This window comes from Antennarius striatus, chromosome 8 (assembly GCF_040054535.1).
Source record: "Antennarius striatus isolate MH-2024 chromosome 8, ASM4005453v1, whole genome shotgun sequence".
Taxonomy (NCBI): Eukaryota; Metazoa; Chordata; class Actinopteri; order Lophiiformes; family Antennariidae; genus Antennarius; species Antennarius striatus.
In genome coordinates this window covers 3,587,087-3,609,366 of record NC_090783.1, presented here as the reverse complement: position 1 = coordinate 3,609,366, position 22,280 = coordinate 3,587,087, and the positions used below count along the sequence as shown (strand labels likewise).

The following is a 22,280-nucleotide window of genomic DNA, read 5'->3' as shown; positions in this document are numbered from 1 at the left end:
CAATCAGCACAGAAACATTTTGTTCACCGTCATTTGAATTTGAATGCACGGAGGTTCATTGTTGTGACGTTCATTCACCTCTTGTCGCTGCCTCGTGATGCAAACTGCAGGGATCTGAACTAAATCCCTGAAATTTGGTGAAGTAGAGGATTGTATCGACAGTCTGCAGGATCAGATTGATGAATGGATCAAAAACAAAAAATACACCCGCCAAGCAAATAGCCGCACCAGACAATGACTGCTTTTCTGTCTGGGGGTTCTAGCAACAGAGAATTTACATTCTGAATTAAGGAGGGGGGAAAAACTCGAGTATTTATTTAGACGTGGAGGAAGATAACACTTACTTCATTCAGCATGCCTCCTGCATCACGCATGAGGATTACAGACATATCTCAAAGCATGTCGGTTAACTCAATACCTAAAAAATTTGGCCTCAGTATTTGTAAAATAATGACTTCTGCAAACTTGAAATTGCTTCTTTCAGAGACGTTTGACCGTCACCTTGATCTGACCTTTATCTCACAGAGTTTTCCTTGAGCGTTGAAAGCACGTCGGTGTTACCTTCTGACCTGACGAGACAAGCTTCTCATGCCAGCCCCGCTAAGTGCTGCTCATTGCAGAACCAAATGGACGTCGGAGCTCCATCTCTCTGGACATAAGTTAGGTTATGTTTGTGGTTTGGATGAGGGGTCGGACCTTGAAACGGACGCTGGACTGGGTCCCGTGCATCCTTCTCCCAAAGTTTATCAATGCCGTAATATATATAATCGTTATTACGCTAGTCATTCCTGCAGACGATTGGTCATGCCGAGTGCTATGAGGAGCTTCTGGTGGAAGGCCGACACCCTCTCCTTGTCGACGGGCCAGTCCAGAACGCAGCGTGGGCGCAGCATCCCCCTCCGCAGGAAGAGCGAGCGAGATAACCGATAGTCGTGGACGTCCTGCAGGAAAACCAGAACCACAGAGTCCCTGCTGGCCTCGATGACCTGGTGAAGCGCCTGATGGGCGGTGAACCTACAGATTGGTAGAAGCGCAGAGAGGCTTTAACTCGACAGCACAAACTAATCACGCGTCCATCGAGCATCTTGAACGAATCTTTTTTTATTTACCGTCGGCACCAGGGATCTTGAAGGAGCGCCTCGGTGACGACGAACAAGATTTTTCGAGAATTTCTGATATTCTCCACGATGGACTGAAGCTGCGACATGCCGGGGATGGCGTCTCGATCCTCCAAGCAAAACCGGCAATTTGTTTTCTCCAGGGGGGTCAGCCTTCTCTCGACCCAGCTCCCGTCTTCCTCTGCGTGTATGATGTAAGCATCGTACTCAAAATCCCTCATCTCTTTATAGTCGGCGTCGCTAAATCCCAATGTGCGATTGATCAATATGTTCCAATAAAACTGGATCCTCCACCCGTGGAAACGAACCACGAGGGCGATCACGGTCAGCATGGTGACGGCTGTGCTGCTGGTGATATAAAGAGCTTGAAACGGGGTCATATCTTTGCATGAGAGGGGATCAAAATGCATGATGGAGCGGTTAAAATAAGCCAAAGGGGTGTTGCACTTGTATTGCTCAGTGACACCTGGAACGCTGGTCACGTTCGTGTTATTCAACCAAGTCACAAACCACAGCATGCTCTCGCACGTGCAGTCAAACGGGTTCTTGCCCATGACAAGCAGGCTGAGGTTGGACACGGGAGCCGCGAACACGTCCGGGCGAACGGACGTGATCAGATTCTTCTGCAGGTAAAAATTACGCAGCGATTTGAGGTCGTCAAAAACGGGTTCTTTCAGATTATTCAGGAGGTTGTTAGACAGGCTTAGATCATGGAGGTTCCTCAGCCCCCTCAGAGCCTTTGCTGGGATCTCATCCAGTCCGTTACTATCCATCAGTAATTTTGTCAAGTTCGGAACCCATTTGAGAAACAACACCGGCCCACCTTGGTTGTCACGCTTCCACAAACGGGCTAAGTTATTGTGTTGGAGATTCAGCACCTTCAGATTCCAGAGCCCTTCCAACATATTCTCCCTAATGTTGGCGATGTTGTTGTTGCTGACATCCAGGATGGTGAGGTTGGACAAAGACTTGAAGGGAGACGGGTCCAAGTTCAAGGCCATGGCCGTGAGACTTTTCCCCAAAGTCAGGATGCTCAGATTGGGGACATGAAGGAACGCGTTGGAGGTTAGATTGATTTTCTGCGAGTTCAAAGACAAACGAATCTCTCGAACTTCCTCCAAACCTTCAAACTCTTGGCCGGTGAGAGTTTGCTTGATGAAGTTGGAATCTAAAACTAGCGTGGTGAGGTTTCTGAAAACGGAAAAGCATCCCGGATCGATCCGCGTTATAGCCGTTCCCGTCAGGTTTAGCTTCCGGAGCGGCGAGCCGGCGAGCGAGACGAAGGTCTTGTTGGTGATGCTTCGGAGCGAAGCGTAGCTACTCCAGCTCATGTCGAGCTCTTTCAGGCTGGTCAAGCCTGTGAACGTGTCCGCAGTGATTTCCCGCACTGCAGTCCTCTGTAATATCAAACATTCCAAGTTGCTCAACGATTGGAAGGAGAAGTCATCGATGATGGGGGTGGAGGACGTGTGGCTTTTCACCAGAGCCTTCATCAAATGGAGTTTTCTCAAACTTTTCAGCCCCTGAAACGTGTCTTTGGTCAGATGCTTCAGGTTGTTGTCAGTCAAAACTAGCGTCCGGAGTTTGGGCAGCCACCGAAACGAGCCTTTCTCGATCTTACCCATCCCGTTGTGGGAAAGATCCAGCGAGGCCAGCGGCGTTTTCTGCAGCCCCGTAAACGTGGTGTTGGTGAGCGTCACCAGCTTCATGTTCCGAAGAGACAGGGCGCCGATCCCCGTCCCCGACAGCTCGGAGCAGAGTTTAGCAATACCCAGGGTGCCCATTTTACTCCCATCCATGATCAACGCGTGCAAGCCTGCGATGGGCTTGAAGCAACCCGGCTCCAACTGCAACACGAGGAGACAAAAAACAGAAACGTGCAAACCGTAACCAGACCAGATCGTGACATCGAGGTTTCGTTTCCCGTTTCCACACCATTATTTTCTTACTGTTTTTAGAGACACAGACGACAGGTTAAGGACTTGCAGGTGAGACGATCGGTTGAGGAAAGAGAAGTCGTCTTTCTTCAGAGCGGTGAAGGTGTTGAAGGCCAGGTTGAGGTTCACCAGGTTGGGCAGCTGAGGCTGAGAGCCCAGCCTGGCCGACTGCAGGTTGTTCATGGAAACATCCAGAACCTTCAGGCTCTGAGGATCAAAATGAGAATTTCATTTCATTTCATGTGATGAGAAAATTTTTTTTATTTATTTATTTTCTCATTGTCGTGTAGCTCATCACCTGCAGCATGGAGAAGGGCTCCTCTTGTAGCCGTAGCCTGTTGCTAGCCACAATCAGCGTGGTCAGATTGACGCAGCGGCTTAGATCCTGTTTCTTCACAAAAAGCAACTGATTGTGTTCCAGGTTGAGCGTCTGCAGTGAAGGCAGGGTTTGACACAGCGCCCCCTCCAGCTTGGTGAGGGTGTTGTAACCCAGGTTAAGGTGGACCAGGCCCGGGTAGGGGGCTAGAGACTCAGGGGGGATCCTGTTGAGTCTGTTGTGAGACACGTCCAGGTCGGTGAGGTTGCGAGGGAGGTCGGAGGGAACCGCGCTGAGGCTGAGGTGGCTGCAGTCCGCTCGGCCACCCTGCACATGACAGGAAGTCTTCTTCTGGCAGCTCACATGATGGTTTGGTCCCATCATGAGGTAACATATGAAGATCGCTGATAGAAAGGAACGGGGGCCAACCATTGTGTCAAAAACCTTTTAAAAAAACAGCAATGAGAAGTCTATTTAGAGACTAAAAAGTAACTACTAAATGTTCTTCAGTTGTTTGCTAAATTATCTCTTATTTTTTCCTGGAAATTAATCAGAGTGGATTCTTTTTATTTTGCTAAATAAATAACTGCTTGACAGGTTGATGAACGCAGGGAATAAGTACAGTTAATAATACTGAAAAACCAACACAGTAAGCTCAAAGGAAAAAAACAGACAGGAGGGAGAAGTGATAATTATTAGGTATCTTATGTTTTACACAGCTGTCTGTGTTTAAGCTGATATAAATATGCATTGTTTTATAGTTCAACAATAATGTGCTTTATAGTGAAGAAAATTGTTATAATTATGTTCACATTTTGACCTTTCAACATTTAATATGCATTTGAATGCTAAAAAAAAACATTCTGGATAAAACTTGAGGCAGAAATGATGTGGGGGGGGTTTTACGCTCCATATTTTAGATATAACAATACAGTACAATACGAAACAATCCAAAACATTTTGCTGTCAGAGATCCTCCATTGCATCTGTACTTCACAGACTACGAATAGAAAACCAACTTTCAGCACATTTCCTCAGACAATAGCCTCAGTGGGAACTTCTGAAACTGGCGATGCAGAAACAGGGAAATGAGAAACTTTCCGCTCTGGTTTCATTTCCCGGTGAATATATCAGTTATTACTGCAGAAGGATGAGCAGACATGCGGCTCTTTGAAGCTTCGGTCCTACTCAGATCCTACAGACTGACACTGGTGGGCATGCAGTTTATTAAACATTTACTCTTAAGCACAAATCAGGGTGAAAACAAAAATAAGGAGTGAGGGCCAGGAAGGAATGCTGTAAAGTTATGATTATTAAAAGCTCTCTGTTATTGTAGACTAGAAAGAACTTGTCTTTCTGCTGTGACGTGTCACCACACCTTGTCGGACCAGTAAACACCTGGGAGACAAATAAAGTTGTTTGTTTTATTGAATTTGAATTGAATATAATGTAACACTGAATACTCAATACTGATCTCCTGCTTTTAAATATCATGAACTGTTTTGCACATCAATGATATAGTTGTGTATTATTTGTATAAGGTTAGAATACAGCACTCATAAAGTAGCCATTAGATAAGATAACACTTACTTTGTGCTGTATAAAGTTCAGCTATTCAACAGCACTGACCCATGAAACATTTAATGTGCACCACCCAAAGAAAGGTCATGTTTCCATTCCAAGAGAAGCTCCTTGGTCATCCACTTTATAGTTTTAAAATTGTTCTCTAGCTGTTACAGATCCACTCACCTCTGTTCCCTCTAATGCGGACTGCAGCAGTCAAGATACAGAAGAACACTGCACAAGAAACTCATCCACATGGGGCTGCAGGCGTCATCAACAGCCTCCTGTTCCTGCACTCAAAGACACATTAAAAGTTCCAAAGCATGAAGGTTCAGACGTCTAAAAGGAGATTACAGAATGTTTCTGGTCGTGTGTGAATCATCTTCGTGACTGGAGCGCTCCTTTGTTTGTTTTGAGTCACGCAAAGCAGCAAGGAGGAAACGAAACTAAAACATGAAATGTAAGTGACTGCATTACCTACAAATGACCACTAGATGGTAGTAAAGTACCGTAATCGTCCAACAACGTTCATTTTATCAGTGGGGTTTATATACTGTATGTTAATTTCTAAAGAAAATCCTTTCTATAACCGTGTACACCTATCAAATCTAGTTGTATCCTCTATATTTAATCATGTTTTGACGTTTATTCAACTTTTTTTATTTACTCCACAGATTTACAAGAAATCTTTTCATTACCCAAAGGAATTTTCCCTTTGATTCCCTGAAACTTCACTTCAACACATCATCAGCACAATTTAAAAAAAACAGACAAATTTTTAAAGAAAACCCCAAAACTGTGATCTAATTTAATGTCTTAACTAGCATGTTTGCCCTCTCCCCAATCTTCCAGCTTCCCGGCACACTTTTATTTATTTATAAGGCGGGGAGAGAGAAAGGGGGGGGGGGGTTGTCACACTGTGGCCTTTCACTAAAAATCTCCATTTAACAGCCCCCTCCATCCTGCAAACACACCTTTCCTTTTCCCGTCTTTCTCCTCCCACAGATTAATGGAGCTCATCTTTCTGGGGACAGACCTCAGCACCACCAGACTGGTTTAACCCGGTGCTCAACTGAGGCGGCTTACATGGCCTCCTGCCAAACGACTGGCAACTTCAGTTAACACGATGAACAGAAAGAGATAAGATTCAGACGTTTCCTGTGCAGAACTCTACTGAAACGACAGATTAAAAATAAAGACCTGCGAACTGAGTGACGGTGCTGTAAATAGACTATTTCACATCGCATGAGAGTTTGCTGGTGCGTGCATGCAAATGGGATAACTGTGGGAGGCGGTGGCTCCATCAATGGGAGTTTGTGTGCCACATTCTTCATGTTACTGGCTCAGGCAAATCTCCTCTCCCTCATTTGCAGATTAAATCTCTACAGTGTTGGAATGCCTCAGGACAAAAGATGAGTTTGTCCTCTTGACTCTTCGCTGCTATGCATGCTGGGTGAACCTACGTTACGTCATCCTGCACGTTGACTCTGACAGTAAACTGAATCGTCAATTATAAATCCCTCATTACACACTGGCGTTCACTGGACAGATGCTTAAATTTGAATTTTACTTCCTGTCAGCTATTTCAGAGCGCTTCATCGCCATCGTCAAATTGAAGGGGAATCTACATGGTGTGAAGCTTTTCACTTCATTTTCCACTGATATTTTAAAATCGCTAGAGGCAGGTGGATGTGAAACACGGCGAACAAAGTGAGATGAAAAGATTGATGGTGAGATGTGGAAGTGGGAACAGGTCCTGTGAATACAGAGTGGTGCAGCAGCAGCAGCTACAGTATGGAGGATGTTCCCTCTGTCCTCTGCACGAAGGAAAGACACTGCAGCACCCTATGCCCCCCACCCATCCATCCCAGTTTGCTGACCGGACATGTTTAAAGGTCATATGACCAGCGTCCACTGGTGTGTGTCACTGGGAGAGTGGCAGCCCATCAAACCGCTTGCATTTTATTGATTAGTGTATTCAACAAAACGCTTTTCATCACACCTCGGAGGGAGAAAGAAAAAATGTGTGCATTTTTTATTTCAACCCCCCCTCAACCTCCCCCCAAGGCTAGAGAGAGAGAACAGAACAGAACAGCGTCCCTGCCTCACATTTTACCCTTGATGGAGAGGACGTGAACATACATGTGTCATGGATGACTCCCCCCGCCGTGTCAGAGGATGTCAGTTGTGTTTAAAATGAGATGGAGTCATTAACTGTGGAGAGAGGAAGCATTCCTGATGGAGATTAGAAAAAGTTCATATGAGAAAAATAAAAATCTGACTTCCTGTCCTCCCGTCTTGGCACATAGTCAGAATCGTGCCGTCATTTGCTTCTGTTGCATTTTTTTATTATTTTTTTTGTATGAGCATTAGCTGATGGTATGAGCTCCTGGTGCTGCTTACTACACGCTGACTCAAGTGTATATTCACTATATGGAACCCCCTCACCCACCCATCCACTCCCCAGGGGGTGACAGGACGTCAATACAGACCTGGAATCAGCAGCTGGACGTTTAATTCTCTGTGGTTCAATTCAGTGAGATGCAAGAAGAGAGAAGTGCAGTTGGACATGAGGCGGATCCGGTGCAAAGTACTGGAGGAATGATTTAGCTGCGACATGCTAATGAGGCTATTCATTATAATCACTCTGTTATTTTCCATTTTAAAGGTTTTGTGATAAGATCTAGTGAACAGAATTCACTTGAAAAAAAAAAAAATCCAAGTAACAAAACACACGTGACATTTTTCTTTCCATTTTATCCTCTAAAAGTTCAACTCCCCCCTTTCCTTCCCCCTTTTGGCTAAAATACACAAATATTTCCCTGGGTCATGTGGTCAAAACTGATTTAGCGATTTAGGACTCTTTTGATGTGGTGGAGCAGCGTTGTTACCAAAGAAGGAAGAGGGAGATCCAGCAGTCACATTCCTCATCCCGGACAGATTGTTCCGCCTCAGACGACAGAAGAGCACGATGCAAACGTCGGTACCTTTTCCCAATTGATGAAAGTGTTAAAAAGGAACACGTGACACTGACAAATACCTGGATGTGATAACTGGAACCTGCAGCATCATGTGTCCTCTGTCCTGGTAATGCAGGTCTGATCGGATTAATCGAAGCATTACTTAATTACAGAAGCTGTAAACCAGTGAGGATTTATAGCTAGGCCTTTAAATCAAGATCAGAATTGTGAAGCACATTTTTTTGTTTCATGAATTCTTTAGAGGTTCAGGCTCATTAGCGAGTGATGATGGGAAGGCTCGGTGATGCAGGTTGACTTTCTGTCCTGCTGACATGAAACATTAAAATGTGATCGGTTGTGTGTTTGCATGAAGAACAACGATGAGGCTTTTATTTTTTTTATTTTTTTTACTTTGATTTTTAAATCTGAACTTGGCCTTCAAAGGTATGAAATTTAATTTTAATGTAAATCTGGATATCACAAATCCTGTCTCCAAAAGTATAATCTCCTTCACATTCCTACAAACAACAGCTTCTAAGGTGTTTAAAAAGAAAATCTTGAGACACACCTTTTATGGACACGCTGGCCCTTGGAGCTTCCTCTTTTAAAGGTTACAGTAATCCTTTGTGCATTCACTTCGTTGATTATCAGACCCCTTATGTGTCATAGAAGGAACAAGCTATTTTAAATTTAAAAGTTGGGTTAGCAACAGTGTGTATATCCTTAAATTTGAGAAGAAAAACTGAAACAAAACTTAGATTTTTCCAGAAAACAATGACCAGAGATCCGTTGATTCACAAACCGCCCACCCTCAGAGACATTAGATGAACACTGTCTGGTTCTAAGTTGAAATAAAAAAAAGGTTTTTAAATGTGTTTAGTTAATCAGCATCAGTTTTATTTGTCGTAATCACAAAACACATCGAGGAATAGTCGGAACAAAATGACCACACTCCACGGATCAGATGCTTTATTATCTCAGACACATCAGCTTTCATACGATTCTCTCAGGTTTACTTCCTCGTTGTCCATTATTGTATGATCAAAGATCCTTCATTCAACTTCTTTCTGCGTTCCACTTGATCACATTTTATCAGGCTCCAAACAACTTCACTAATCACTCAGCAGGCACACAAGACAGTCCTGCCAACACAATGAAAGGCATTCGACTGGACGATGTTCAGAGGAATATTCAGGATGCAGCAGAGAGAATGTCAGTCAGTACGTGTGTTTAAGAGCATGACAAGGATTTAGGCTTAGGGTTAGAGGTTAAAGGGTCGGGTTATGACTTAAGGTTAGGGTAAGGGTTATGATTTTTTTTATTCTGTCCTGTACAGGTGTGCCAAGCATGAAAAATAGTTCTAAACTGAGGGCATGTAACAACAACACCCCCACGACTACATGAAAAAGAAAACTTCCAAAATTAGCAGACTGAAAAGTGAAAATGAGGAAACTGAAATCCAAAAGATGATAGAAGATGTTTGTGTTTTTCACTATTTTTTTTTTCTATTTTTTTGTCTTGATTTAACTGATATCTCATTGACAGTAACATAAAATGGCATGCAAGGTATATATATATTCTGTTTTATTCCTCACCCTCACCTCCATCATGACATCAGCTCCCTCTCCTCCACCTGTCACAAAAACTGCAATGTCAGTTTTTGTGTACAAAGTGAAGCGTCGTGAGTGACAGTGACGGTGTCACGGGGGCCATGTTGACCCATTTTGATTGATAGAGCGCAGCAGGAAGCCAGAGTGAATTTGAGATTGAGTGAAGTGTAATTTTGTATTTTTTTTTATTTTAACAGTGGGTTTGTAGGACCATGTTGAAACTGCAGAAGCCATGAATATTTAAGTTTTGATATTTCACTAACACAAACTGTTGAATTAGAAAACCGAGCAATAATTTCGAGGTGAAAATACACGCCCTTAGCAATAAGCAGAAGGTCAAGGACTTGCCTTGCACTCTGCTGGAGTGAGATATCACGCAGGGCTCTGCATCAGCAGGGTTCTCTTCTGTCACACTCCATCAGGCTTTTCACCTGGTCACCTCTTAGACATTAAAGCAAGTCTGGAATGTCACTGGAAGTGGGATGATGTCATCGTAAGACAATGTCCCCCATGCGTGCACTCACAGGCCAGCCACTCATTCAAGCAGCACTTTGCTGCTTTAACATCGACCAGACAAGTCAACCTCAGTATCAGCTGTTCAGAATATGAAAGTCTTTGGAAAGCATTAGTGAGACGAGAGGAGATAGTGTCAAAGACAAAAGGGCTTGTTTTTTTTTAACCCTATGCATGTGTCATTCTGTTCTCCTTTAACACGGGTGACGTGAGGATTGGATGTTTAATAATTGCAGGCAAAGATGGAAGATGATTGTCTGCACCCGTAAAAGCACGAGACATCATAATGATGTCACGCCCTCTGAGATGAGGTTTGTAACGCCATCTTTCTACGCTATCAAGTGAATTATTATCCATTTGCATTCATATAAAGGGATTGGCACTGATCCAAATGCATTTCTTTTGTTCACAGAGGTCAGCTCCAGTGTATGTTCTATCCAAGGGCATCTTTTCAATCGAACCCTCATCAACACTTGACTGCGTTGCACAGCGGTGGCACCTATGCTAGCGCTACTTAAAGTCCATTTTTGGCTCTCGGTGGAGGTGGGAAAGGATTCCTGTGAATAAATAGACACAGTGCAGAAGACCTAAGCTGTCCTGGTTGTTCATTTAGCCACACTCACGTTACGGCTCTGTGCATGTCAGTGTAGGTCTGTCATTTTGTCCAGACTTAAATTGCTGACTTTTGGATAAATTTTGTTAGAATATGAATCACGCTTTTGACGATGAATTTAAGTAATTTACTAAGGCCTTTATTTTAAAACTATCAGGTCGCAATTCTATTTTCAGATTCTACTCCTTTAATTTCACCACGGCATATTCACCCGTAATTGTGCTCAGAAAATAAAAAGAAACTATCTGAAGTATCAAAATGTCTTTTTGGATCAAGTTCACATGCACATACGTTGTTAATGATTACATGTGCTGAAGACAGATGACTGAAAAATGCATCCAAATCGTCTCTTGTGTTGAAATGTACTGTAATTACTTTTGCATGATAATGTGCTTTACCATCAGAAGCTCTGCTGTTAGAACGTCTGCACCTATATCATCAGTGGGTCACTGCATGCCAAACATAATGTATCATCATCATCCTCCCTGGCCCTGTCAGAAAAGATTGTTAAAGTATCTCTGTGGATAACATATCACCTATAAAAAGGCAACTACTTGACAACAATAAGATTCAGCGAGGGCTGTTTATACTGCACAGAAGAGCTGGTGATAAAAGCCCGAACACATACATGCATGCGTGCACACACACACACACACACACACACACACACACACACACACACACTCACAGATGTGGTCAGGTTGGCACTTCAGAAAGGTCAACTATCAATAACATTCTATATTTGTACACCTTTCATGTCGACAGAAGAGAGGTCTCTTTATGCATGTGTCAACGTTGCAGCTTTAAAAATGTTCATTATGCGTTTGTCGTTAATGTAACTAAAAGTGTTATGTATATCAAAGATGACATCTTAATTAATCCCTTTTAAACACTCCCTCACCGTGCAGCTCTAAACCGTTGAATACGGCCAGTAATATTCATTACACTAAGTGAACTGACAGGAAAATCAATCATGAATGTAACTGAAGTGGGTAATTATATCTTGAAAAAATATACAGTACACCCAGGTAATCTACAGATAATGCATCCTCTGTTTAGATTTTTTAAATATCATAACCAATGTTTCATTGGTTTCATTTTCTAAGCAGTGCTATGCCGTCTTTAACAACACCACAGAGCTCTATCAGTCGTAACACCACATCAGAGCTGACATTTTTATTGTTGTTTTTGTCATTTGCATTTTTAAATTTCCATATGAATGGATGCATTCTTCAAATTTACAGGGAAACAGTCACATCTTTTCTTTAACTTCTATGTCAACTAAATAACAAACAAAACAACCTCATAAATGTTTTAACATTTCTGAGTGATTTCTACCCAATAATATAATAATAGCCTATAATGGAACATATTTGCCTGTTTTTGAAATGTAATAGGCCAATAATGATGTAATAAAAGTCCTGAACTAATAATATTGTAATTTTTGTAATAATTTATTACTAACCTTAACAATAATCCCTGACCCTAACCCCTAATTATTTCATTATTAGCCAAAATTTATCACGCAATTGTTTCAGGACTATTACGTTATTGGCGCATTATATCACAAAAGTTTTTCAAATGTATTAAATTTTTGGCTGTTATGTTATTGGCTTCTTCGCTAGATAGATGGATGAATGAATGGATGGATGGATGGATGGATGGATGGATGGATGGATGGATAATTCTCTCTTATCCTTCAGGTGCATCAGAGGGACAGAACACAAGCTGCTCTTCCTATAACCCGTAAAATGAAAGCAACAACATGTTAAATCATTAAAAAGATGGTGTATTTTCTGCCACAGTCGAGGGAAACATATCATTTACTACAAACCAATACAACCCAATCTGTCAATGATTTAACAGCTGCGTTTAAGTTTCCATAAAGAGACAGAATTGATTTTTTTTTTAAAAATTGTATTTACATATTTAAAATCAGTACTCTTTGTTATTCACCATAAAGGGGCAGAAGACCGTCAGTTATACTTTGAAATGTTGTGTGTTAAACACAACATGCCAGGGCTGATATAAATCCACACCTACCAGAGATTCACAGAGTGTCAGGTTAGATTTTCCTAAAACAAACTCCTGTCAGCCACTGTCAACAGCTGAAGAATCAACACTTGCGGTGCGACATTTGCAGTCTAGATGCAAAGTAAAGTGAAGTAAACTCACTTATTTAAAATACCTCACTGTGTTCTTAAAACACAATCAATCTTTTTATAAATTGCCTTTGCAGAATTCTGCAAGGAAGACAAGCAATAATCTCCCTTCTACAAAGAAAATGTTTGCGCCTGACAATGACCTAAAAATCTGAGTTGTATAAATATCCTTGTTAACCTACATCCTGCAGTGCTCCAGATAATCTCCATTGACTAACAGCTTGCACATCTACTGTGTAAGGTTAAATATAACACACTTCAGTTATATTGGCCCATATTTATTTTATAATTCTCTGCTACGATCTGTATCCCTATCCTTCATACACCAGCTAGGCCTCCTTAACCAGTTATATTATTCTGCAAAGAAGGCAATTTAAAACTTTATTTATGTGCGGCTCAGCAATTCCATTGAAACAGGATTGATGTCAAGGTGATTCGCTGCCAGGGACACACACAGATGTTGGCACAGCTCCATCTTATCCTAGTACAAATTGGTGGATCACTGACTAAGCCCAAATGTATTATCATCATGTTCTAACCATTAACACGATGCAGGGGCAAGGGATAGAACGTAAAGGGGCTCAGCTTTCCTCTGTTGTGATTTGAAGATTTATTGGTGCTGTATTTGTTCTTTTGCCACTGTAATAATCAGAATTCTGTCCAAGTTTTGAAGCCAGAAAAATGACATATAAATTTGGTGTATAGATTTATACCATAAATTAATGTAAGACACGTACACGACATAATAACACACTTGGTTCTATAACTGTGTGGTCTCCCCTTCTCTCTCTCTCTTGTCTGTCTTGACAACTAGAATATAATGAAAAATGCAACTGGTGTGATAATGGAATGCACACGTTTAACAGCAGAATCTTTCCTTAGGCTTAATCTTTTACAGGAAACATCCCATGGGAAAAAAATCAACATTTCTTTTGAGTCTCATATAAGTGTGAAAAAGAACTAATAACTAAACAGAGGAATAAAAACACATGACTAAAAAGAACCAGAAGAGCAAATACCTGTATCAACACCAGCGTCACTATTGAATTATCGCATCATTGCTCTCAACCTTAACCAGTACTCACCTCCTCTCATCATCTTCCAGTTCCTCCACGGCCACTCGAAACTTAATCAAAATCTGTTGACAACTTTCTGAGATGTTGGTGAACAAACCAACAAAGAAGCACAACACATGCCCTCCTCCAGCTCTTAGGCAGAGGTAGTAATAATTAATTAACTAATGCAATATGTATAAGTTATATATGTCTCCATCTCTCCTTCTGCCCCTCCCCACCCCCACCCCATCTCCCTACCTCTTCTGGGTGGAGGGGGGGGCGGGTGTAGCTAGCTCATCTCAGAGAGGAGGGAGACTGACCATAAATAATAGTACAACAGTGTGACAGGGTAGAGCACCATTACATTGTGTTGGAATGCGTCTGCATATGTATTTTAGAAATTACATAAATTATTTATTTTATTTCCTTTCCTTAATTTAATTTAATTTAATTTAATTTAATACAATTTAATTGTAGCTGATTTTACTCCAGAAGTGCTGTTTGAGTAAGGGAAATCAGTCAAAACACTACACTGTCATCCATAGACGCTCCAGCTTCTGCGCATTTCTCCATCCGCTAGAAAACAGCGGTACTTCCCGGTCAGCGCTAAACCGCACGCAGGCAGTCTTGATTGAACCGCGGTCGTTGCCATGGCTACCCTGCGACCCAATGAGAAGCAGCTCGCGCCAGACTGTTGCTGAATGAAAATAACAAGAGGCCATTTTGCGCACGAGGCCGCGGCATCATTCAATAATAACAAAACACCGGAACGCCGCGGCTGACGCAGTCCGTTTCTGGGCGGGATGGAAGCTCTCCGGAGCCGGTAGAGTTCCGTCCGTGGGGGGGGGGTTTACGTCTTGAGTACCGGGGATAGGACGGTTCGAGCTTCACCGCATTGCCGCCAGAGCCCCGGTCACCCCTGGGGCGAGTTGTCTTCAGTTAGCCGAGCGGCGTCGAAAAACAGGTGTACGGTTTCATCCACGGACGCCGCGCTAGCTTCCTTAGCGGTAGCGCTCCATGTCTATATCCTGCGCCGCTTCCAATTTCTGTTTCCTACATGGAAGCGACTTTTTTTTTTTTTTTAATCCACCTGACGAAATGTTCCGGAATTAGTCGAGTGACGGCATTTGTTTACAGGTAAGATACGCGCAGTTTCGGAAACGACGCAGCTTTAGCGTTAATGTGAGCGGTTGTAGCGGATTTGATTTAGGTTTTATTCCGTGTTATTTCCGAGCTATGATTACCCCGTGGTTGAAACCATCTCGACCGGGGCAAATGAAGCAGCTCATCCGGGATGCGGCAAAGATGAGTGCATTCCAATGGATTGATGCTTCCAGCGTTTAAAAGGAAGATGCGGTCGGGTTTTGTGGGATTGCAAGCTTTTAAACTGTAAAAATAAATAAATAAATAAATCTAGATCTAGTGGCATTAAATCCCACAAGGATAAGAGACAGCCAGGAGAATTATTAGTAGGAAAACGAATGAATTTAGGTTTTTTAAGAATGATTTTGATCCAAAATGATTTGGATGATCTCTTGTTGTGCAGTGCAGTATTTTATGTGTAATAAAAAAAGTAGGTTTAATTTGGTTCCTGATACATTTTCTATTCATGAGGTAAATTGTAAATGCACATGCTTTGCACAGACACCCTAAAGTCAATATTGAATTGTACTTTCCTATTATTTCTAGCAATGTTTTGGTTCATATCCTATTTATGACTCAAGAAGCTTTGGGTGAATAGAAAAGGGACCCCTGTGCACTTGATGCCTCTATGTTATCCTCCATCTGACAGAAAGTAATAAGGAACGGCCATTATCTTTGCTTCCTTCATATTATCAGCTAACTGTTACAAAGAAATGATGTACTGATTAAACAAAATGAAAAGGCAGGCGGCAATGGATAGCATCCTCAAGTCCAATGTGAAGGCTGGATGAACAGGTAGAGTGGGAGGTGTCCAGGATGCACAAAGTGTGTAACGCTATCACTCTGGGAACCTCACATTGCTCCCAGTGTGAATGACCTGGCTCATGTGCATGGAGGCTTTAAGTCCACTCTATCTATATGATGTCGTGTTTATTGTGTCTTTATAATCCTATTTATGTGCAGGAAAGAGGATGCGGCGTGCAGCGTGACATGCAACAGATTTCTGTGAAAAGCCTCTCACACAGCTTCGAATGTGGGAATTTAAAGGTACAGGTGATCGTAGCGTTTTGACTTGATTGATGAGCTAGAAAGAATGTCTCTGTTAATGTTAGCTCACTCGCACCTGCTGGTTTAGTGTTACTGAGAGAGACGAGGAAGTGGAAGTGAGCAAGAAGGGGGGGGTTAACGCCATAAGGGAATAAGAATGTAATGCATTTTCTCCTCACTACCATTACTCACTTTCTTGCCCTTTCTATTACACCCTGGTGATCTCTCCATTTCACACACACACACACACACACACACACACACACACACACACACACACACACACACACACACACACACACACACAAACTGTTCACTGTGTTTATTTCTTTTTCTCTCCTCTATTTTTGTCATTGACCCCCACCTCCCCTGTTTTTTTTTAATTCTTTAATCTCCCCCTCTTTCTCTCCCCTCCTTCAAAGCCTGATGTCACGGTTCAGGTTATGTGCGACATGCCTACTTAAGTCTTGGTCTCAATGATAATAGGGGTTGCCTGGAGGCCACACTTGCTCCCTGATCTTTCTCCATGACTGTCGTTTGAAGATGCAGTTCAATAAATATTCTGTTGCATTTTTTTGTTGTTCCCAATCAACAAAAAGTTGACCTCACGGAACGATATATCTGTGGTTGTGTGTTTCCATTCGTGATCCGTGCCCAGATTTAAGTGTTTTTCAGTAAGTGACAGCTCTTCTGCTTTTTATAACCAGTCACTTACTTGAGTGTGAATGGCGGGACCTTGCAGAAGCTGATAATGAATTAGGTGTTGAAACTAGGGGTGAGATGGCGTTGGCTCGGCCAGTGTTTTCCAGAGTGGCTCATAGGTCAAAGGGTCTCTGAGTGTCTATAAAAATAGTTTGCTCTTTAATGAGCTGCTACTGTGTCATGTTGGTTTTAATTATTTTATCCATTAAGCACACAACTTCCGTACCCGTCCAAACGTGAATGAGAGGATGGAGATGTCACGGAAAGTTTCATCATGCTTACTTGTGGGTTTTATGTTAAGTACTCGCCATTGACTTCTTTAAACTCTTTCAATGCACTTTCAACAAGAGTCAATAAGGTGTTGATCTACACAAGGGACCGTTTTGAAGGTTTTTTTGCCGAGCCGTCTTCGAAGGTCTGTGGACTAATGTGATGCCATAGATAGAAAAACCCAGATTAACAGCAAAGTGCACTCTCTGCTCATAGTCATAGATTACAGAGCTAGACAGCACTCCACCGAGTCAGCTCAGTCTCTCCATTATATCATTGCACTTAGAAGCAACAGTCCTGTGATGTTTATTCGCCATAGTATGACTGCTTGAGAAAGGAATCTTACCCATGGAATTTAGATCTGCATTGATATTGTTATCAGTTTGATAATTATTCCAGGAGAACATTATTTGACTGATGGTTTTTCACTTCTTTACTTCCCGTGAGCTGTATAATTTTTATTACTCTGGGTCCACAGCATCCTCTAATGTGTGGTAGATCTTAATGTGCAAGCATTGCAGGCATTTTTCTCGAAATTAAATGCAGAGGTCCTCTAATTCTGTACCAGGCGAAGATATATTTAATTAGGTGGACCACCAAAGCAGCATAATTCATTGTCTAAAGAACAAATGGGAAGCAAAATATTATTCTGTGTTTTAGAAGAAACGCCAAACGTCTTTCATACGTCATATTTTTATCACGATAACTTTCCACAGATTAATGGATTCCCTGATCTCTTCTCAGATGCCCCCATCCATCCTATTTTTCTTCCTGTTTTGTTTGTTGTCAACTATGGGTTTAAAAAAAAAGAAAGAAGAAGAAGGTAGAATTGTTAAAAAAAACCTTTTGCGCAGTGACTATCCTGGTTGGTTTTAGGTATCTGTGCTCTAAAAATGAGATGCTAATAGCGGTCGTTGCATCATCATTCTGGGAATGGCAGGGAGTCTGGGGTCTAGAGGTGCTCCTGGCTGACCTCGCTGCTGTGTATATTCAGCCTGTGTGTGCATGTGTGTGGTCATTTCCAAAAATATACATTCCCATATGGATTACACAGCAGTTAACATTATTAATGACTCAGATGATTGGACGCATATTTTTACAATGTGACACGACACTGCAGTCCCACTCACGGTTTATTTGTGATGAAAAATTGCGAGTCGGTCCGTCTGCTGAAACATTCGCTCATCCGTGAGCGACTCTTCTTTACAGGCAATCAAAGTGTCAGCAGAGAGTCAAAAGAAATCTCATGTGAGAACAATTTGACACTTGTCAGGTTCTGTGTGGACAACTTCACTTTACATACCCCCGCGCTGACGGCATGGGCTACCGTGTGACATTAAAAGCAGGGAGGAGACTCGGTCCAAACGGCCCTTTCTGCTCCCGGTCGCTGGTATCCTAACCATCCGTTATTAGCCAGAAGTTTGCCCGCCGTTCGTCGTGGATTTTGTAGATTTACAGTTTGTTTACGGCCAGATCGCCGTTTCACAGTATGCCAACGGATGTGAAGATATAGTTTGTTTTTACTTGCATACGTGGGTACATGCTGTGAGGTATGCATGCATGTATGCAAACATGTGTTCGTGTAGTAAAAAAGAGATAGTCAAACGTGTCACTTAGCCCCCACCCGTATACTGTGGGGGGGGTAACTTTCCAGTCTCATAGACGAGCATGCCTGATCTGAAAATAGCCGTATCTGATCACTGCTTCATCCAAACAGGGAACTCTTTCTCTGTCACTCCCACTCTTTGGCTAACTTTCTCCCCGTTCTGTTGTCCGTGTGTGTTCCAGGCATTACACAGAGTGTGATCTGGGAATAAGTCTGAGTAGAGGAGAAGATTACCCCCCAACGAAGGGAAAAGGACAGAAATCAGAATATAAGAAGAAGAGGAGGACGAGTAAAGGCTCACCTACACCTGACTGTATCTACTCAGCCTCCAGTCCTTCGGTTTTATGAAGGTAAGAGGAACATTCCTCTGCTTGTTGGACTGTGGCACCTTTTTTGGTTGATTTATGTTTATTTACATCCTCTAACTAAATATCAGAAGAAATTCTGTGGGTATTATGGATCACCGAGTAATTTAACTTCACCATTCCACTTTCTAATTCAAAAAATAAAATTGATGCAGCATTTAAATGCTTAATTAAAGTATAATTTACTGCGTATTTGTCTCTTTTATGTTTATTATTATTTAGCTCACCTTTCATTACAAACAAACAAAAAATACTGCTCAGTATTTGGCCTGAATGTGCTGATGCTGATTTAAATGGAATGCAAATGAAAAGAGATGTAAATAGATTTTACAGCCCAAAACACCAAAAAGTGTTTATCCGTCACGCCAAAACCCACAATTATAGCCTGATAGTAGAATTTTTGTTTTGTTTTTTCCTGACGGTGAAAATTATGTCCAAACATTGGCTGCTACCACAGACACCTCAGAAATTAAAGCAAAAAAAAAAAAAAAAAAATTTATACAGTTGTGAACATCTCAATTTCAGCCTCGGTAAAAGGTTTGTATTTTTAAAGGAAAGGGGTTGATATTAATACATAATCTGTCAAAAACTGGATTGATTCAGTCCCTAAAAACTTTCTCTTTCCGTCCATTCAGATAATTTTGCCCCAGAATCTGGTTTTCCGCTTTGTGTCTCTTTTACATACTTCCATCTCTTGTTGCACACTTTTTCATGTTCTCCTGTTTCCCACTAAACAAAAGCCAGCACCGATCTCTCCATTAGGCCGGTCTCAGAGGTGTTGTGGAATGTCACCTTGACCCCTTGGGTACACAGTAAGGGGTGGTTCCCAGCCTCGGATTCTAGCGTGGTTTTGCTTGGTTCCCTTTCTGATATGTGGTTAAGAACTTTATTCCCTGTAAATATCCCTGGAAAACTTTCTTCTTTTTATGGCAAATTTGCTGTTGTTGAAATATAAATGGATTTATTCCAGTCTTGGTTGGTATAATGATGAGACCAAAATAATTTAGAGATTCTACGTATAACTATATTTTTATGTTCAAATACATAATGCCTTGAGGTATTGAAGTTCAACCAGTCAAAGAGCTTGTCAGAGCTCTTCTGTTTTGCCTGGTTCTCTTCCTCATTCCGTTCTCTTGGAGGTTTTTGTGGCTGAACGCAGCATTTTTCTGTGACCACCATGGAAAATAGAAGCATTACAGAAGCCAAACTCAGTGGTTTGAGCTTGTCTGGAGTGTTGGTGGTCGACTTTGTAGCCCTTAAAATAAAAGTAAAGTAAATATGAATTCCTCAGTGATTGGTACAACCTCAGAGAGTAAAGGGTCTCATCTAAATGCAGTAAATATAGCACCCCTGCTAATCAAGTCCCTCTTATCTTCATGCTCAACACTTAACGCCGGTACCTGAGGAATCCAGACTATGCGTGGGGTATGTAATCTTAGCCCCAGCTGATAGCCGTTCTGTTTTAGTCTTCCCCTTATGCCAACCATAGACTGTTTTCAAGATTGTTTGTTTTATCCTTAGGTTTTGTGAATTTTAGAAAAGAAATATGTAACGAGTCTTTAAAAAACATTCTTCTTAATGTAATTTGCAGTTCCTTTTTCTCTCCAAGGCATAAGATCTTTCTGCAAGACTACTAATTTGTTCTTCAGCCATTAATTTGTCACCTGTTGAGGTGCAATTTGGCTCCCTCTCTATCATACATTATTTTCTACTTAACAAAATGAGAGTGAAAAATCGCAGATTACAACGAATTTAGTTGGAAGTGCGGAGGCAGGAATGAATCCTTTTAAGGATTAATTTCTTCACCACTGCTTCGCCTTCCTCCCTCATTCTCTAAATCTATGTCACTATTTATCTTCACTAATTCCTGCTTTCTTCTGTTTTCCATCGACCGTCTTTAGACACAATTTTGCCGCCTCTCTTATTTATCTAATAGTAGTTAGTTCATTTAGCACGTGACAATCAAGAATTTTCTTCCTCTGAAGTGTGAACATGAAACTCCTGTTCAAAAGCAGATCACTATTTGTGCAGTTGTGTTTAGAGCACAAACACTAGGCTCTCTTGCTTTTAAAGAAATCACTTCATTTCTTGCTTTCCTGGAGCCTCAACATGTGATCACGGGTAATTATGACATGTAGCAGATGAGCCTGTCTTTGGCTGACAGAATCCGAGTTTAAACGTCGTATTTTAAACTGAAAGCGGTTGACATTTGGAGGTGAGCGACAGTTGTTCCCCCGTCACTCAACCATTTGAAAGAGCTAAAGCTTGGAACGGGGACCCGGCTCCGCCGCTAATGTCCAGCACGGAAAAGCTCAAGCTCCAACTTTGTGATTGCTTTGGCATTTAGTGTTGTGTAACACCCCGCCATTTGTGCATCCAGTCATTTAATTGTGTTGCACTGCTTTGTGTGTCTCAGTCGGGAGCCTGTTGTTTATATAGAGTAATCATTAGCTTCTACTGCAGAGCTTTGAATGAAGTGTTTGAACATTAAAGAAGTTGGAGAGGGGTTGTTAAATGCTGATGCTGCATCCCCTAATAACACAACACCACATGCTGATATCATGTCTTTGCATCTCAGAACTCTTTCTTTTATGTCGCTGCTCCCTTGTTTTCACTTGGAGTTTCATCTTTTCCTTCATCGCTCGTCCACAGACTTGAATTTTATTTTGTCTCTTCTTCATCTCCACATTCTGGTTCGCACAGCGAATGCATCAAGATCTTTTTACGAAGTACTGGTAAGATAACAAACCCACAAATTGTCACATCCAATTCATTCTCCTTCACTAATAGCCCTGGCTCACAGCGCCTGGGCTTGTGTTGCATAATTGCATTAGTGCTCTCAGGCCAATGGCTCTGCTCATTAGTTGGGTTGTGACGCAATCTGCAGAACACATGGGCTTCTGTTGTTTGCAGTATGGGCAGTGAGTGGGCATGCAGGGCTGCAATATTGACCTTCCCTCTCCATTCATACAGCCAGAGGGGGGTCTGCTAATGAGTGGCAAGGTTGGACAAACAAAGATGATAACGGAGACTCTGTAGGAAGTGTTTTTTGTTCAGTCGGTATCAATGCGTCTGCCTCTGACAGGAAGCAGCTTTGTATTGGTGTGAATAAGACTTTTAAAACAGAGCTCTGCGTAAAGACTTGTTTGTTTGATGATATCAGTCGTGCATTCGGTATTTAAAATTAATATTAATATTAACATTTTACGTACATTTATTTTTTCTTGTCCGGTGCTGAGCTATCGTCTGTCTCATTGTTTTAGTGACTTGGGTGAACTCATACATGAGGATTAAATTTCA

General features: G+C 41.8%; 2 protein-coding genes and 1 long non-coding RNA gene across 16 annotated transcripts in view; 2 read left to right on the top strand and 1 right to left on the bottom strand.

The window, feature by feature from the left end:
- Window positions 1-300: 300 nt before the first annotated feature.
- On the bottom strand, window positions 301-5,340 carry tlr3 (toll-like receptor 3). The gene is made up of 5 exons (XM_068321869.1): window positions 5,121-5,340; window positions 3,354-3,815; window positions 3,068-3,262; window positions 1,110-2,965; window positions 301-1,014 (listed from the first exon to the last, which is right to left on the bottom strand). The coding sequence occupies exons 2-5, from the start codon at window positions 3,801-3,803 to the stop codon at window positions 783-785; spliced, it is 2,733 nt and encodes a 910-aa protein (XP_068177970.1). The 5' UTR covers window positions 3,804-3,815; window positions 5,121-5,340; the 3' UTR covers window positions 301-782.
- LOC137600315 (uncharacterized) lies at window positions 5,256-10,603 on the top strand. Its single transcript, XR_011036927.1, has 3 exons — window positions 5,256-5,394; window positions 5,940-10,328; window positions 10,430-10,603. It is a non-coding gene; the product is annotated as an uncharacterized lncRNA (long non-coding RNA).
- A 4,076-nt stretch (window positions 10,604-14,679) lies between these two features.
- The window catches only part of LOC137599633 (sorbin and SH3 domain-containing protein 2-like), a 33,529-nt gene continuing 25,928 nt past the window's right edge, over window positions 14,680-22,280 (top strand). For 6 of the 14 annotated variants that reach the window (XM_068320587.1, XM_068320585.1, XM_068320583.1 and 3 more), the window contains exons 1-3: window positions 14,680-14,984; window positions 15,954-16,037; window positions 18,798-18,965. The gene's annotated coding sequence lies outside the window, so the exon portion shown is untranslated. Of the gene's footprint in view, window positions 14,985-15,953; window positions 16,038-18,385; window positions 18,560-18,797; window positions 18,966-22,280 lie in introns of those variants that run through there. The other 8 variants (XM_068320590.1, XM_068320586.1, XM_068320589.1 and 5 more) reach the window with 6 other exon arrangements.